The 18250-nt window shown below is 39.2% G+C and overlaps 1 protein-coding gene across 1 annotated transcript in view; it reads right to left on the reverse strand.

Annotated features, from left to right (window-relative positions):
- The window catches only part of mcama (melanoma cell adhesion molecule a), a 36734-nt gene extending 18484 nt beyond the window's left edge, over positions 1-18250 (reverse strand). The window contains exon 1 of the mRNA XM_079474314.1: positions 18058-18250. Within this exon, the coding sequence (XP_079330440.1) occupies positions 18058-18121 (64 nt within the window). The 5' untranslated portion in view covers positions 18122-18250. The remainder of the gene's footprint in view (positions 1-18057) is intronic.

An 18250-nucleotide genomic window follows, 5' to 3' on the forward strand; every position in this document is an offset into this window, starting at 1 on the left:
ATGAATACATCATATTTCCTAAATATATAACGGGTATGTTACAGATTTATTAATATACATGACTCACACATATAAACACGATTTTTTTTGGAATTGATTAATCGTGACGATTTATTGATCGATTAAAGCATTTCTATATTATTATATAGCATTTATTATTTTTTGAAGAATTAAATTTGTGAAAAAATCTATTATAGTTATTAAGTAAAATACGGTAGAAAAAATTTATATAAAAAACAACCATCATTAGAATCATCATTGAAAATAACAAATGACAAAAAACATCTCACATCCTAAAACAGCCTTAATTTTCTCAATGCAATTGGATATAATACAATGATGTCACAGAAAGCTCTGAGAAACACTGGTGCGTTTCATATGTTATATCTTCAGGTCACAAAAGTATGTCATAAAACAAAGGTGGCATTTCAACAAAGTGTTTCCATATTATCTTGTCTTAAAAATCGCACAGCTGAAGCTTTGCTGACATTAAACAGAGAAGGTCAGGTAAAATGAGACTTAAGACAAAACTTATATCAACACTGTGAATAAGCGCCCCTGTGTCATGTCAAGTCTTGTGACAAGCGTGGCCTTAACAAAAGGCCCTGTTATCTGGGGAGCGTGTTTTAAATTGATGATGGATTGGCCGGCAGGAAGAGGAACCCTGGGCTGGCAGAAACATCAGGTCCAAAAATAACAGAATACCACGCTCACAGCGTGAAAAAAATCAATCCTTCTGGTCTACTGTATATTTCATAACAACCCTAGTGCGACTCTTATGAGCTGAAGCTTTCATGTGGAATAAAATTATGAAGTTGAAAGCAACTGGGAGATAAAAAAGGCGCAAGATATGGAATTGGAGGCCGAACTGGGTCCCTGCGTGCCACTGCCTAGGCGATCATTAGGGTGCGTAGATCTCAACCCTTCGCTCTTCTCTGACAAATATTAACAAGCACACAACAAAGCCGAATCTGTATGCCATCATTCCCTTCATCACATCCATCAGAGAGTTAGGGCTGAGATAGGGGGAGGGAGGGCAGACATACCCCATACTGTACCTAGACGAGGCAGTGATAGCCCCGGCAGCTTCCACCAACCCCCTGCTGAGGCAGCCTAATGCCCTCAAAGAGAATTGTAGAGTGATCACAGGTTCACTCGATCGCTAATGAGGACACAACCGCCTGACTGTGACCCTGCCAGACCCTCTCAATGAGAATCTCCTTTAAAACGTGTGACTCTAGTCTTTAATTCCATGTCATTTTAATATATCTGAGCAGCAGGATTCATTTCACGTGACCTCATTAGTGTTCATACTTTACAACAATTCCTATTCTAGGTGTGCTGGTCTGGGACGGCATTTGTTATCAATAATATGGAAAAGTCCTGAACGTAAGTATTAAAATATAAATGTATAAAAAATGGACGACGCGCCACCATTAACTTCCATTGTAGAAAAATAAAGTAAAAATGTCAGGGTTATGGCCGGCGCAGACATATTGCGGCGATGACGTCATTTGGCTCAGAAGTATGCGCAGTAATGAGTGTGAGGTGGAGCCAAGGAAACAAGGTCCCGCCCATGTTCTCTGATGATGATTTAATCGTAAACTAAGACATCATGTTATCACGCCCCTTTTTAGAACTAACTAAAATGACGGAAACCAGCTTTGGCAAAAAAAAATTGACAGGCAATTGGATTTTTCAGTTTGATGTCATTCCCCTTCATTTACATAGAGAGGGCGGGTTTATGACCTATACTACAGCAAGCAAGCAGGGGGCAATCTAATTGCTTTGGCTTCACTTTGGACACACAGAACTACTACTGGAGAAACATGTAAAATACGGTTAATTTTGTCGATTATTCAGTTTGAGAAAGTGCTTGTGAGAATAACACCCACAATACTTAACAACGTTTAAAGCGGCCATAACTCAGACAGTTTCTGTATATCTCATGTTAACATTTACATATTTAAATTTTATTCAAAGCAACTTGCATTGCATTGTACTATAAAAAATTTTATTCTAAGTATATGCAATCCCCTGGGATCGAACCCATTCCATTGGCATTGCTAGTGCTATGCTCTTAGCCCTGAGCTACAGGAAAGCTCTCTATTAGCTAGCTGTTAATCTTGAGTACTTACAGAATCGTATCGCACCCTCCAAATATCTAAAGAGTCTTTACTTTAATCACATTAAAAAGGACAGCTGTGCGATTATTTCCGAAAACATGCGACGCGTGTGTGGCGGAACTAAAGTACGTGCGAATACATTGCCAAGAAAACACAGACATTAGTTTAACTTACCGCGTGGGGTTTATTTACAGAATATTTTAGCGCTGGGATCAATGCTCCATCTATCAGTTTCAAACGATCTACGTAAATTACTACGTAATACGTCCAACTAGTTTTCTGACAAGTTGACCATGTTAAGCATGAGAAGACAGCACGTTTAACATTGTAAAGAAGTCTGAATGCATGATACACCATTGCACCACCCCTTTAACAGTGTTATTTTGCAGCTCAAATTCAAACAAACCATAGCTAATAGGAAGAGTCAAGCACAATAACCACGATCAAGGTAATCATCAGGCTTACTATTGTGGTCACACCAGTACAAAAACAAACCAGTCGAAACCTGAAACATTTCGATTCCTTCCAGCTTTTCTCTGAATTGCCCTGTAGGTGAGTTTGGGAGTTATCTCTACACATTAACACACCGTACCCTACAGCGATAGCAGCCGGATAAATTATTGCTTCTCTCTCCACTCTGCTCCACTCAACTCCAGAAGTAAGTTTATTTCATTAGACGCCCACACCGTGTCCCCTCCAGCTCGGTTGACTTCAGCAACATACAGATAAAACAAGACGAAGCCCCATAACAAACTGACACTGTTTCTCATAACAACAGAACCTTATATAGAAACCTCATATCTATGCTCATCGTTCTGTTTGGGCAACAGTGTTGACACTATTGGTACTGTAAGCAAAATCTTTTTTTCCACAACTACAGAAAAAATTGAAGCTGTTAAAAAGGTGGCCAACGATTTGCCATTTTAGAACCACAATGATAAAAAATGGCTTTGATAAAACGACGGCTTTACTTTGTATAACCACGTTTTATCCGCTCTGTGAAAGGGGTTTATGGGATAAAAGCAGCATTCAGGTTCCAAGCACGAAAAGCAGGATGACCCTGACATGACACACAGTGGCAAACAATGGCCACATCTCTCGGATTCCCACGTAAAGGACAGACACAGCTGGTCAAAGGGAGTTTTTCTTTGTGACACCTGTTGCTTGTCCATTTGTCAAGTGATTTGCGGGACTGGTGAGAAAGCAAGTGGACAGGCAGGGGGTGGGACCACACACTTTGAGCGACAGGCACAGCATTTCTCCCGCTCTTTATCTTTATTGAAGCTGGGTTTTTTTCTTACCGGTGGATGTTGACAATCCACCGGCTCATTTATAGGTTTGTTTTTACGGCTTTGGTGTGGTGGAATCCGGAACTTTCTAGTGTCCCCGCCGGGCTCAGGCAGCAGGTGTTTTGCCATTGGTAACAAAGTTTGAACAGTTTGGATGCTTCCATCTGCTTTACTGGATGGCACCAACATGGGAAAAGATGGATGGGTTAAGATGACATTGGTCAATGCATATTTTTGAACCACTATTATTTAAACCTTTTAGAAATTTAAGGGCTTTACTGATTCCAGAGGTTTACGGACATGACTGATGCATCAAATCGTACAGATTATTGTCTGACATTCCATATTTACCTGGAAGATAATAAACTATACAGAAAGATGTATAGACTTTGTTGAAGGACCGACCCAAGTTACTATCATTAAAGTGACAGTTCACGCAAATCACATCATTTATTCAACATCTTGTCATTTCAAACCTCTATGACTTTCTTGAGCAGAACACAAAAGAAGATATTTGGAAGAAAGTTGGTAATCGAACCACGGCGCTACCTATAACCTACGCATTGTTTTTTTGTCCGTACAATAGAAGTCAATGGGTACTGCCGTGGTAAGGTTACCATCAAGCTTTTTTGGGTGACCCATCCCTTTAAAACCACCTATTAAACCGGACTGTACATTTTATACAATCAAGCACAATTATAAAAGTTTTCTAAATTTTATGACAAGACCATTGCAACACTTTTGCTTATACTGTAAAGTAATACATTTATAAAATGTATTTCTGAAATGTATTTATTTAACAACTCCAGAATCACAAAGCTGAATCTAACTATAAAAACAATCGATTCAGCATTTGCAACGAAATGATTAAACGTAGCTTTACAACTCATCTCTCAGCACCATGTAATAATAGAGAAGGGAGAGGCATGCAATATTTTGTTATCTCTTTCAAACGTCAAGCTCAAAGATAAGACCAATCGCCCTCTTCTGTTGCCCAAAATAACTCATAAAGAAAAAAACACTAAATAATAATCTTTTGTGTGTTGCTAAAGGTCTCATATTTTTGTACTTGTATCTTTTAATGGAAGAACAAGTTATTACATTTGACATACAACGAAGTACTATCGAGGCATTTAGATCTGGCTCATTTCTAATTTCATTCTTTTCTCAGTGAAATCCTTGTTTACTCAGAGATATCCACATTACAGTGTATAATAAACTTAAAACTGTGGTTATATTTCAAAGAAATCTCAATCTTTAGTGATATAACGTTGTATTGTAATACTTCACCTGATCCATTATGGTAAAATATGAATCAAATAACTGGGCTCACTTGAGTCCAGCAGTGCCACAGTTCTTGGCTCAAATATGCAGTTTGGTGCCACTCAGAAACGTTCTATAATATGGCAGTCAGTTTGTCTTGGAGGTCTTTCTGTGAACTCTCGCCAGCTAATTCAGACTCTGTCAGTCCGAGTGTCAAATTCATTTACCACCCTGCTGAAATGGAGGGAATCCAAAAAGCTGTTTGGGAATGTACTGAAAGACAGCTTTTTCTTTCTTGGGACGATCTCAGTTTTGTATTCTCTAGAAATCTTATGAATTGTATAATCAATTTAATAAGTTTGTTTTGCGACAATACCTCTCAAAATGATTTTGTTCTTAACAGCTGAAATATTTCATTCCACTCCTATTTATTTAGACAAGTAAGTTTTTGCAGGTCATAACACTTTAGACGCATTGAAATATATAATGCTGATTCTGCTTTAATTCAATAGCCAGTGTCCAGTTCATTGCCAAAGAAAACCCATCAGGGTAAATTGGTGCTGTAATGTAAATAGGGGCTAGTTGCGTGTCCATGTATGTTTACACTCACTGTTAACATATTAACAGAGATGACACACTTTCACCTTTATGTGTAAGTAACTAGAATATTCCTTTAATAGAGTTTCCACAAGCGTCCCGTGCAGCTCAAAATTGATTCTCCACTCCATGTCCCACTGGTGAGATGTTTTCCGGTACCTGTTTCCCTCATCTCAATTAATAAATGCTTCATATCCCTCACATTGTGCGCTTGTTTTGGTTATTTCGGCTTGTCGGTGTTACAGTTCCTGGCGTCAACTGTGAGAGCAGATGCCAGTCAGTTGGAGGCAGGGTCGGCTTGCTGTGCTGTGAATACTCTTACACGAGGGTGGGGGGGGTACTGACTCATCTTCCTGACCAACTTGTTGGCCTTTGCAGAAATCTATACCCCAGGGATCAGGGTATAACAGAAACGCTTCTTTGTTTTCATCATCTTGCAGTGGGATTCTTCATGACTATATTATAATTTCTGTGGACTCTCAACTGGGGCTAAAAAGTGAACGCGCATGTACGAAAGTGTAGAAAACTCTGTCCAAAATGTCTTCGAGGGTGAGGGATCGAAAGCAACTATCTGTGCTGCCTGCTTGCAGAAAAATGAATAATTAAAGCGATGGTTATAATCGCTGATATGCAGGGTGCTCTCTTATGTCAATAATTTTACACTTGACAGTCTTAACAAGGTCTTTCTCAGCGTGCTTGGATCTTTTGAATGATTTATTCATAAAGGTAGCAACAACCGAGCTGTTTCTGAGCTGTAAAGTTTGGCTGATTTAAATGAAAGAAACTTCTTCACGTTTTCTGTCGTGACTGTGAGAGAAAACCTGCATAATTCTGCAAAACAGTTAAACATGGTGAAATCAAAAATCTTAATTTCAAACATAATCTCATGGCAAATCGTAACTATTTCACATTTTTATGACATTTCTGTGTGACGTTCTTTAAATCATATGTGATGTCACCTAGTTATGTTTTCCTGCGAGATCGACTGGAATGTTCTATAGTCTTATCACTTGCTTTAAGGTCCAATGTGTAATTTTTTGGAGGACAGAAATGCAATATAATAAGCATACAATGTCTTCAGAGATGTATAAAGACCTAACATAATGAAGCGTTTAGTTTTTTTCATACCTTAGAAGGAGCTATTTCTATCTACATACACACCACGGGCCCCCTCACATGGAATTCGTCATGTTGTTTCAAGACAAACTGCTTTACAGAGCGCATTTCGTAAATTTGTTATCTCCTTTGGCAAAGAAGCGCAATGACGACATCTTAGTTATGCCGTAGTGCAGGGGTCTCCAACCTTTTTGTATGCGAGTGCTACCAAAATATCTAAAATCCTCTAGAGGGCTACTTGTGGATATCATACTTTCAAACTTTAAACATGTGATGCCTTATTTTTACACTCACAAAACCAAATTCAGTTTTCTTTTAGATATTTTTGCACTTGAATATATTAAAGCTTATAACACTTGCTAATAATAACCTTTCATGACGGTGTAGCGCTTCGCTGATCGGTATAGTCACAGATTTGTCAACTGTCTTGAGCATTATTGGAGCATCATTTAGCGGGCACCTTACAGGGTTCACGCGGGCTACCAGGTGCCCACGGGCACCACGTTGGAGATCCCTGCAGTAGTGTTTCGAAAGGGAGGGGTGGAGTGAGCTCTTTGTTTGCGATTCGCGACCTCACCACTAGATGCTGCTAAATGTTATTCACTGGACCTTTAAGAGCAAGTTTTGAATTAGTCAAGACATCTCACATGGGAGACTTTAAGTATGATAATGATAAAAGTAATATTAGCTTCATATGATGACAAAATCTAGTTGATTTCCTCTGAACATATTTGGTAACTCTTTTGCAGTTCCAAGCTTCTGTCGATGTGGATGCTGCAGATTCAATATGGGCTTACGTGCAACTTCAATAAATTCAGGGGGACCTCACAACAAAATTCAGTCATCATCTCATAAACATTTAGTAGAAAAACTCTAGGATTCCCATTAAAAGGTGCGAATGCAACCTTATTCCCTGCTTTTCACTCTTTGTTGAGATTTACTACGTGATGAACTGATGGTTTATTGCTCCGTCTTTGTGTATAATTAAATACGGACGCTGACAGGTTTCCAGAATGCCAAGTTTAAATCATATTGGTCGAAGATGGGAATCTGCTACAATCTTCTAATGCCATAAATGAAAAATGTGCATACAATTTGTGCCGTCACGTTAGAAACTTGCAAACGATCAGAACGTTGAGTTCATTTTTTTTTCAATTGCTATGTGTTTTCAATTGCAAAATTTATGAGCGCTCTTAATGAGAGGAAATTGGATGCATGCCACAGAGGTTACAGTCTATTAAACATAAGCAAAAGAGAAAGCAGGCCTTCAAAAGCGAGATGTTAGAAATTGCTCTTTCATGCTGATCTGTGATTAGTTACGTTTTACAATAACCCGCAGTGGGTCTGTACACGTGGCGGTGCTCCAACCAATCAGAGAGCTCGTTTTCATAAATGCAAAGGCTGTGAAAAGACATCAACCCTTGTCATGACTTACTGGCACCCTGTCATTTACCAGAGCAATGTTTAAAACAAAGTATCTGTTACACCTTTGAGCGAGAGCAGAGTCAGACAGCTCTGTCTAGCATATCGCGTATCAGAGGAGATAGCAGTATCTGATCGTAAGGTGTAAGGTCGTACTTCAACCGGGTCGTCCTTCAGCCAAGATGCACATACTTTGTGGCGAGCTATGAAAATAAACCTTAGCATGTCTGCGTATAGCCTGAATCCATTCATTCCATGAAGAGTAAAACCGCACTTCACTCAGTCCAGCAGAAACCTTCAACACAAAGATATATGCGATAAATGAGAGCCAAGACTCGCTGAGGTGAATTTCTTAAGGCAGATCGTAAATCTGGCCCTTAAGGGATAGCAAGGGGCCCATGAGAGCGACTCCGTAAGCAGACACTTACAGGGTGAGAGGTTAAAGACAAAAGACATCAGACATAAATAAACACCCTTACGACCGACCAAGAAGGCTTGTGACAGCATAAAGGTCAGAGTCATGGCGTTCGAATAACTTGTGAGGCAAAGGATATGTCTCAACGACTTATTTAATATCAAATCATCAGGATTTATCTTGCGTTCTGTTTCACTGGATGTATTTTATAGTAACACAATTGTACCGGTCTGTAAGAACTGAAAAGGCCCATTGAATTATTCCTTCCTGGCTGGTGTCCAGAGGCATGTATTTGATGAGTCCCGAGATGAACAGTTTAAATGCATCCGCGAGTGTGTGCTTGACACCACCTGGTTATGGCAGGATAAAGATGAACAGTCCATAGTGTCTTCTGATGGTCTTAAAAACAAGGGTCTCCTTCAAGACTATGAAATGTAACAGCTGGGGGAGTACGGCATCTGTTGATGTTTGTCATTCATCTCCTTTGCTAATACTCAATATCACTTCAATCAATGGGTTTTTGAGTTTTTTGGAGAGCAGACGTGGAGTTTTGTGCCTTGATTACAGGTAAAATACAGCATGCGTCCACTTACCTTCCACTTATACATAGTATACATTCACTCTTATACTTTAAGAAATAACTTTAAACACTTAAATATTTTAAAATTGCACAATAAGCATATTTGACAGAAGGGTCACATACTTGTACTACATAAAAAATGAACAATGTAGTTATAAACTAGTAGTGTACTGAAAGTTTAGTACCGTTAAACTTAAAATATATATTTTTATTTACTTTAAAGTGGGCCAATATAGTCCCGATTCGTATTGAAATAGTACACTAACCAGTACAGTACTATTAGATTCAAAATAGTTTAACTTTACACAAGCATACTTAGCAAAATGAACATCAAATATACTTATTTTTTGTAATGGTCCTGAGCAAAGAACCTGAAATGGAGTTGTTATGTTTCAAAAACCATCACCTTTACCAAAACCTCTTTAGAAAACATATGCTGTGTTCACACCAAACACGAAGCATCGCGTTCCTTGCTCTTTATTATTCACGGTAATAGTTGGTTATTTTGATGCCATGAGTGATGCCAAAAAGATCGCGCAATGAGGAGTGTCTTCACGCATCAAACAGTGGTGAGCTTTTCGTGCTAATTTCTCGCTTTAGTTTAACATTTTCAGCTTGCGCAGAAGAACCGTTTGTCGAGTGTCGCCGGCCGCGAATTTGCATCTTTGCAATGACGCTGTATGTAATTTAGTAATTTAGCAAAACACTTAATTCACATTTACTGGAATCTTTTTCTCAAGAGAAAAGTTCAGCTATTTTCAGATTTTCAAAAGGTCTCATTCACACACAAAGCTAAAAGTGTCTTGAGCTGTCAGTCATGATCAGCTAAAGTTACATAACTTCCAATAATCCAGTCTGATCTGTCCATGAAAAACTAAAATTGGGCTCATTCTCCTCACGCCGTGTCTGATCTCTGTGAATACAAGCACTGAGTAAGATGTCTCCTCTCGTTCAAATCAACATGTAATTATTTCCATGTGGGTAATACAGTACTGTCTGGTAACCATCTTATGAATTGTTATCATTGTCTGTCTGTTATAAATGGCACCTTTGCTAATATTAACACTGCAAAAGGTCAGGAATTTTAGAGTACACAACATTAAAATAAATTACAGTGAATCCATTAACTGAAAAAGTGCTGAAGTTTTATACAAAAAAATTCACAATGTTTAACTTTAAAAAGTACCTCACCACACAGATTATCCATGGCCTCAATGTAAAAATATTCTTACCCTACATTTCCCAGAAAGAATGATCGTGTCAACAAAGGATCACATAGCAAACGTTGCATCCAAAGTCTCGAGGGAAAACTTGAGAAATAAGATGGCCACTGTACAGTATTAATATATCGGGTTGCTAGAACCATCTGAATTTTGGTGGTTTGAGGTCGCTGCAGAAATATCTGCTATGCTGCTATGCTATGCTAATGAGCCATTTAGTCTTTTCAGCACACACTTGCTAGTGTACTTTTTATATTATTCGACAGCTGGTGGTCACAGTACATTCACATTACCCACCATTCGGATTTCTGTTTTTGCCGGCAGCGTACACAAAGCTAGTTATGTGATATATGTGCGGGATTTTCCTCATCGTAGACGTATGCTTTAAAACCCAAAAACCGAAGCCCGGACAAACCTGCCAATCTGTTGGCTGACTTTAGACAACTTCCAGGAAGTTGGCTGCATCAGTCAGCCTAGGAGCAAAGTTGTGTTTACAAAAATACAAGTTGATACATTGAGGACTTTTGGGTAAGAACAAGTGACTACGTCTGCCAAAGTTTGCTAGGTAATGACAAACCAAATCACACATAAGCAACTAGAAACTCACAGCCATAACTGTATTCTACTATTTATTTTCTTTAATTGTAACTTTTCTGTGCCGTACAGTTTACCACAAGCAACACTTTGTGAAATAATTTGAATGTTTTTCAGTGCAGGTCGAAGAGTTAAAGACAAAACTGCCCTCATGTCGGATTAGAGGATCTCGATCTTCCTTAACAGCATTGAAAAACTTTCATGTTGGTGAAAAGTTATCATTCGGTTTAAATCAATGTTTCCTCTTCTAAAAAAATCAAAGTGGACCAGACTTTATGGCAATAAAATAATGATTATGCTGACCAAATGCAATATCGCTCCACTATTACAGATGCCACCTGTAACTTAAATGAAAGAAAAAATTAAGAAATCTTGTCATTAAACAGGTAAATTAACCAACTACATATAATTTCTAAGAAAATATACGAAGTACATTTGCAATACGCTTAATAGGACACATTATATAATTAGATAGACACACAGAAACGATGTAGGTTTACTTCAATTAAATCTTCGCATAAAAATGGCAATAAAGTACAATACCCCGATCTCAAACACAGGCCTTCATTACCGTGCATATTCCCAGCTGAGAGCGACTACAAAGACCAGCATTACCACAACAGCAGGGACTGAGTGGGGCGATGCACTGTGTGAGTGCGTTATTGAATATGCATGTACATATGCGCACACTCATATCTAGGTACGGAATCTGGTACGAGCCCACTACGCTTGATTATCAGATCTACGGGGAGTTCCAGAAAGAATGAAGAGGGGGCTGCCGAAAACAGATTTTTGGAACGTTGCCCACAGCTGTGGGTGTTGGGCGATGTTACCCCTTTCAACAGATCTCTGCTATGCGGTTTATCCTACAGAATGTTACTTACAGTTTGGAAAAAGAAACTAGTGTGGACAACTTCTTCTGGTCAGAAAAGGGCAGTTTATCGCAGACAAGCAACAGACGTGGTATATCTGAGACAGCAGAAACAAAAGCCAAAAGGGTTGTGTGGTTTTGGATGACATTTCACATTTCAGAGATGGGGAACACTATGTTTGCTTGTGTTTGACTGATCCGACTGAAATAAGTGAGCACTAACCTTTACCAGGGTGGTATTTATTAGACGTGTGTTCATCATTTATTCAACCGAAGAGCATTGTTTGCCCACACGCAAGAACAAATGAATCTGAGGGGATATATGATGGTTAACCAAAAAGGAAAAGTTCACCCAAAATGACAATTCTGTCATCATTTACTCACTCTTATGTCTTTCCATACCTGTATGACGTATGTTCTTCGTGAAACAGAAAATGAGAAATTCCGCTTTTTTTCTCTAAAGTTACACAAAAGTGGAACCAAAGCTTCAAAAAAGACACAAAACTCCCAAGTATCATAAAAGTGTTGCATATGACTCACGTGCTATATTTCAAGTATTCTGAAGTCATAAAAATACATTTACGTTTTTTATTCCCATAAAAGTTACGACTTCGGAAAACAACTTGAAAAATAGCCAAAGAGATGTATGGCCTACTTTTATGATACTTTTTGAAGTAGTCATTTTGGAGCCTGAAATCTTCAGTTCCCAATTCACTCTAGTTGCATGAAAAAGGGCGACCAGAATTTCACTTTGTTGCATGAGGTCAGAATTTGTTATTGTATATTTTAAGATGATCTATTTCCTTGACACATTATCTACACAAAGCTGAAAGCTAAAGATGGTGGCAGGGTAACATGTTGAAGGACAAAGAAACTTGAAGGGTGTGGTGTTTCTGGAGGATATTTTGCCCTCAGTGATCAGGAGAGCAACACAATGCATATGCTGACAGTTCTATTGTCTCTAAAGATAATCTAATACGGACATGGGATGACATACGTCTTCATCAGATTTCAAAAAAGTGCTGAAATACATCTCATGCCGATCTATTGACGTGTGCGGGATCACATGCGCACCTGAAGAGACATTTTTTATTTCCATTTTAGCGGAAATAAACAAAACTGCAATACACTGCATACAAGTTCCATCCTCCTTCATTGTGATAAACCAAGAAAATATTTTTATTATTTGTTTACACTTTTATGTTAAGCTTATACTAAATCAATATAAGAGAAAGCTTGTTTTTTACATGGCCATGTTTAAAAAAGGCTATAAGCATCTAGTCATTATTACTATTGGTGGTTCCAAGATTTTACCCAAAAATGAATATTCTGTCATCATTTACTCACCTTCTTGTCATTTCAAACCTGTACGACTTTCTTCCGCAGAACACAAAGGCTGATATTTTGAAGAAAGTTGGCAACCGAACAGCGCTGGCACCCATTCGCTTCTTTTGTATGGACACAAAACCAATGCAAGTGAATGGGTACTGGTTAACAACATTATTCAAAATATCTTCTTTTGTGTTCTGTATAGGAAAGAAATTCATACAGGTTTAAAAGAACAAGAGGAAGAGTTTTCATATTTGGGTGAACTATCACTTTAAACACACAAAATTGTGAGTATAACTAAAGATAGCCGTGCTACTACTTTTCTAAGCAAAAGGACTTTTGTCAGGAAAATGAGGGAAAAGTGACTTAATTCGGGAGCAATTATATCTAAGAACCACAACATCTTGGGGGACTATTTTCACCTGGACCAGCAACCAACCATTTTTAGCCCGCTAGCAACCACCATAAAATAGCCTAGAAACCTTCCAGAACTCTATAGAAAATGCACTACAATGTGATTAAACCATTCAGGAAAACCACCCAAGCAACACTAGGGCAACCACCCATTACAACCTAGCACCCTTCCACTTTCCTTAAAATATAAAAAATAAAGTTACAAATAGTATCTGCAGAGAATTGCCTCGCAACCACCCAAAACATAACAACAGCAAGAATGACTGCTATAAAAGCAATAACGATTTTGGAGTAAGTGAAGGGCCTGATGCTCGGGGCTCCATCTCAACGGGCTGATAGCCAAGCCTGAGCCGAGTGAAGGGCATGTAAGTATGAGGGAGATGTGGGAGGAGCGTCTGTGACCGCCCGTGGGGGGATGGAGGCCAACCGAAGACTTGAGGGGCTACTATTGTGGTGTATGATTTCTGTATACGCATGCACACACAGACACACACACACCACAAAACCACTCGCTTCAAAACTCATGAAATGATTTTGCCACCAGGTGTTTACAGCGGTTTTAGGATTACATCCTAAACCGAGAGAGAGCTGCAAAGAGATAAAGACGGACAGGTTTGGGGTGGGGTTGGAAGCAGGAAAGATTTTGGAGAAGCCCTTATCTGCAGACTTCCAAAATTCCACTTGCATTGTGAGGATTTCTCCCAGATCCCAAATCAGTTCCCGGCAAGTGATGCACCCCACAGATGGGGTTCTCCAAAAATGGTGGGCGGCTTTAGACCGAACGGATGTCGGGTGTGCTAAGCTGGTTATAAGTGTAGAGAATAATAATGGGATAAAGCTGAGGAATCGCATGGGACACGATCTGGAAAAAATTAAGCTGTTTATCAGGACATACGATGTCCATTTATTCTAATGCCATTAAAAAAGCTGCCTACTGCTTCTGTTGAGTGAAGCGTATAATTGCTATCGATCTTAAAAACGATAATTTTTAATTTATGTAAGTGCTCAAATAAAAAATCCTCGTAGTGTTTATGTGTTCTAAAATGAATGTGAGAAAGTGATAGAGGGGGGCAGGAAGAGCTGGAATCTGTCCACTGTAAATTCTTTACCCCCTTCGTTGCACTTGGATGACTGTTATTCATTGTCACGCTTCATTAATGTGGTCAGTCTACAGAGCCTACCTTAGCTCACAAATCTATTTCTTAGTCAGATCAAAACTTTTTAATGTGGTACTATGGCAAGTTATGTCATGCAAAGCTTGCCGGTAAATGCATGAATTGTAAATTATTGAATAAAATAACATAAAACACACTGCCAGATTTTAAAGCCATTGCCTGCCCGTGGCCACTGCCAGTTTGACGCGTTTCCCAGACCGGAATCAAAATGTAAGCCAGGTCATCCAAGCCACAAGCAACACAAAATGTGCACATTGAGCTCAAACTATTGTGTGATTTCTTTGACAATCTGGCTAGGATACAGTTTTTTCATCGTGGAAAACATTTAGTGCTTTACCCGTTTTAAAGCTTGGACGTAGACTTGATAACGAACACAGAACTACTTCTTTTCAAGTCACAGAAGACTTCGATAAGAGCAAACTCTATTAGATAAAGATCTAATCCTCCACCTGTGGATCTGAGACACGCACACCTTCAATTACCCAGTCGACTCTTTTATTAAAGGATATACGGGCACAGAGGAATTCCTCGCCATTGTTTTGGTTTAGCTCCAAGCGGGTGACTGTCTAGCCTGCGTCTCATCTCATCACCATATGAAAATCTTAGCACAAGGATCAAGACCAGCTACCATGACTTCAGGGATGAGATCAAAAGACCTGGCAGATGAGAGCTCTAATGCACAACAATACTTAAAATGAAAGGGCCATTCCTTTTCTTATTTGATTGATTATAGAGGTTTTCCAGGATGAATCTTGCATGGCTGGATCTGGGCTAGCAGGTGCAAAATACATGGTATTCTAACGGCTGGTACCTAATAGGTCATGTACAACAATTTATTTTATTAACCTGAACCCCAAAAATACAATGAAAAAACATCCGCAGTTATGCATTGCAAAGCAATGCTCTCGTTTTATCTGAGAGGTGATTATACACACATCTGATGAATTAATGAGGGTTAAGATCAAGACTTAGTTGTTAAAGACATAATTCATATTTTAAGGCTTGTCAAAACATATAGGTCGTTGACAAATAAACCATGTCCTATGAACAGAAAAAATGTACATGTACTACAAAACGAACAATGAAGATAAATCTCTCTTATTCTATTGTAAATATACATTTATGGTTTTATTTGTCAACTATTTGACTTTTTCTTCCGTGGAACACTAAAGAAGATATTTTGAGAAATTCCAATACAATTGAAGTCAATAGGATCAATGTTATTTGGCTAACAACATTCTTCAAAATATCTTCTTTTGTGTTCTGAAGAAAGTCATACAGGTTTGGAATGACACGAGGGTGAGTAAATGATGACAGAAGTTTCATTTTGGGGTAAACTATTCAATCTGTCAGCACATTTTTACTTCAAACTTCTCCGTTTTATTAAATCTATATTGAAAGAGTTGAGTTTTAGCCCTTGGTAAGCGCTTGTTAATGGCTAAACATGTTTACAATCAACACCACAAGTTACATGATTGGTTTGATCTAGCTCATTTCTTTCATGCTGCCCCCTGCTGGTTATGAATCATTAAAGTCTGCCTTTAAGGGATTAGTTCAGAAGATTAACTCTTAAACTCAAAATGCACCATTCCATCAGTCGTTTAATCCATCGTTTAATGTGCATCAATATACATATTCAGAATGGCAATCTAATGCCTTTGTTTCATAATGCATTGAAGTCAACACACAGATTTGTGTATATTATAAACATGGTTTTAAAACAATACTCTCCGCTGCAAATAGCAACATCCTGAACCCCTTTGTGACTCTTAAACTTTATCCAACGTTACTCACTGAGGCTGAACATCACAACAATGCAGATGTATCCCCATGCAGGCCATCCCTCGCACCTTTTGTGAAGCCAAAACAAGTAGCCCACAGGCTTTAACATGACATTCACTGTCAAGAGTGATAGACAGGGACTGAACCCAGGATTGTAGGCATAAAGCCCCCCTCAAAGCACGAACAGCCACTCAATTGTATCGCCTTCACTCTGGGTCATGGGCTGCTATGGGAAGCAGGAAGTCCAACGCTTGGCATCTCTGGCACACAATGCATCTCATATGAGCTTGAACTTGAGGGAAGTATGGTATGGGGGTGCACAATATGTGCTAAAAATGCACATTTTGGCAGATGCCTTGTATTGGGAGGTTTTACGCAAGTTGTTGTATACACTTTGATTGACAGGGCGGAGAAATGAAGACATTTCGTATTGTTCTTCTTTGATTTTTCAATGAAAAGAGCCATTATTTCATTTAATTTATGTGGATACTCTAAATTGGTGTTAAAATAAATACACTGCCAGTGCTTGCCATCAAATTCTTGACAACATACAGAAAAATGTACGACAATTATCAAAACCAGCGATCTATTTTCCACATCACAGTTTATACAATTTGTAATGTTGACACTCTCAATGTCAACTCGGAGGACGAAAAATCCCTTCAAAGAGCGAGCAAGGTGACCCCTCTTAATCATAGGGGCTGTTATCTAACAGGGTGTACAGTCAATAATCCCAGAACAGACAGCTTTGGGTTCATCCGCTGGGGGAGCGGAGAAGACCTCATTAACACAAGGTGAACCATAGGGAATAAACAAGGGCTTGTTAGGACCATTTTTCAGGAGCCTGTATTAGAAAACAGTGCCTGGGCCACTGGCAAAATACTAAGGCGTAGTAGATGTGTGCTAGAAAGATGAAAGGGTGCACTAGGCAGTAAACAAAAAGTGGAGAGACGGGACAGCAGGAGGTATAGATGAACTAGGATTATGCAGTGGGGGTCCATCCTCTGTTCGCTGGAGACGGGGGCTTGTTAGCTAATCGTCTTGGTCATGTTCTTAAATGCAATAACACGTTCATCCCAGAACGAGTTTGACAGGACATCAAAACATGATCAGTGGTGATTCAAGCATCAAATGTACAATGAACTAGGATTACTGTAGTGCGCTTTGTTAAAAGCTGTATCGTTCTCTCAATCTCTCAAATCATCACATTTCTGAGCTCCCCGAGTTCCGCAGATTTTATCTGAACGGAGACACAAAGCTCGCATTTATCACCAGTCCCAGGATCTACTCTCTAGACATAGACCCAGAAGAGACTGCAAATTGGGTCATTATAAAACTATTTAGTTTGAAACAGCTGCATGCATTGTTGAATAAATATTTGCTTTGTTTCTGGACAACTTTAAAAGAGCAATGCCCATTTAGAGCACCAAAAAGCTGCTGTGGTTAGTCCACCTGCAGCTTGTACAAAGACATTTACAGTTGGTTAAAGTGGCAAATGAAAACATTAAGGAAAGGGTGATAGAAATGCCCTTTTTTATGTAAAAACGTGGTGTTACCTTGCGCACAAAAAACGCGTTTATTTCGCAGGATAAAGCATCGGTTTCCCCGCCCGCAGTGTGTTTTGATGACCAACTACAAATATGTTACGCAAACCAAAATACATAAATACTTTGTAAATTTGGTGAGAGTATGTAAGTATCATTTCTTTTATGTTTGAGAGGAGTTTTAACCGCAGCATCCCAACATATCCGCGTGCATCCCATTCAAACGCGCGCGGGCAACCGAGCTCCTCCGAAAAGTTTCCGACAACCTTAAAATAAAACAAAAACACAACCGCATGAAAAGACAGCTAAAGGGCCCTTACCTTGCCAAGAAAAGGCGCACAGTTGAAAAGCAAACAGCAAGAGGGACGTGTGCGGCCGAGCCATGTTTCTGAAGTTATCTCTATCCAGTGAATGAAGCGAATGGTGAAGCGCACTGCGGGAGCAAAGGAGGAGCGCGACAGATCGAGGGAGGGAGAGAGGGATGGAGTCGAGTTGCTTCCAGCCTGTCCAACT

Source organism: Barbatula barbatula (assembly GCF_947034865.1).
Source record: "Barbatula barbatula genome assembly, chromosome: 2".
NCBI classification, from domain to species: Eukaryota; Metazoa; Chordata; class Actinopteri; order Cypriniformes; family Nemacheilidae; genus Barbatula; species Barbatula barbatula.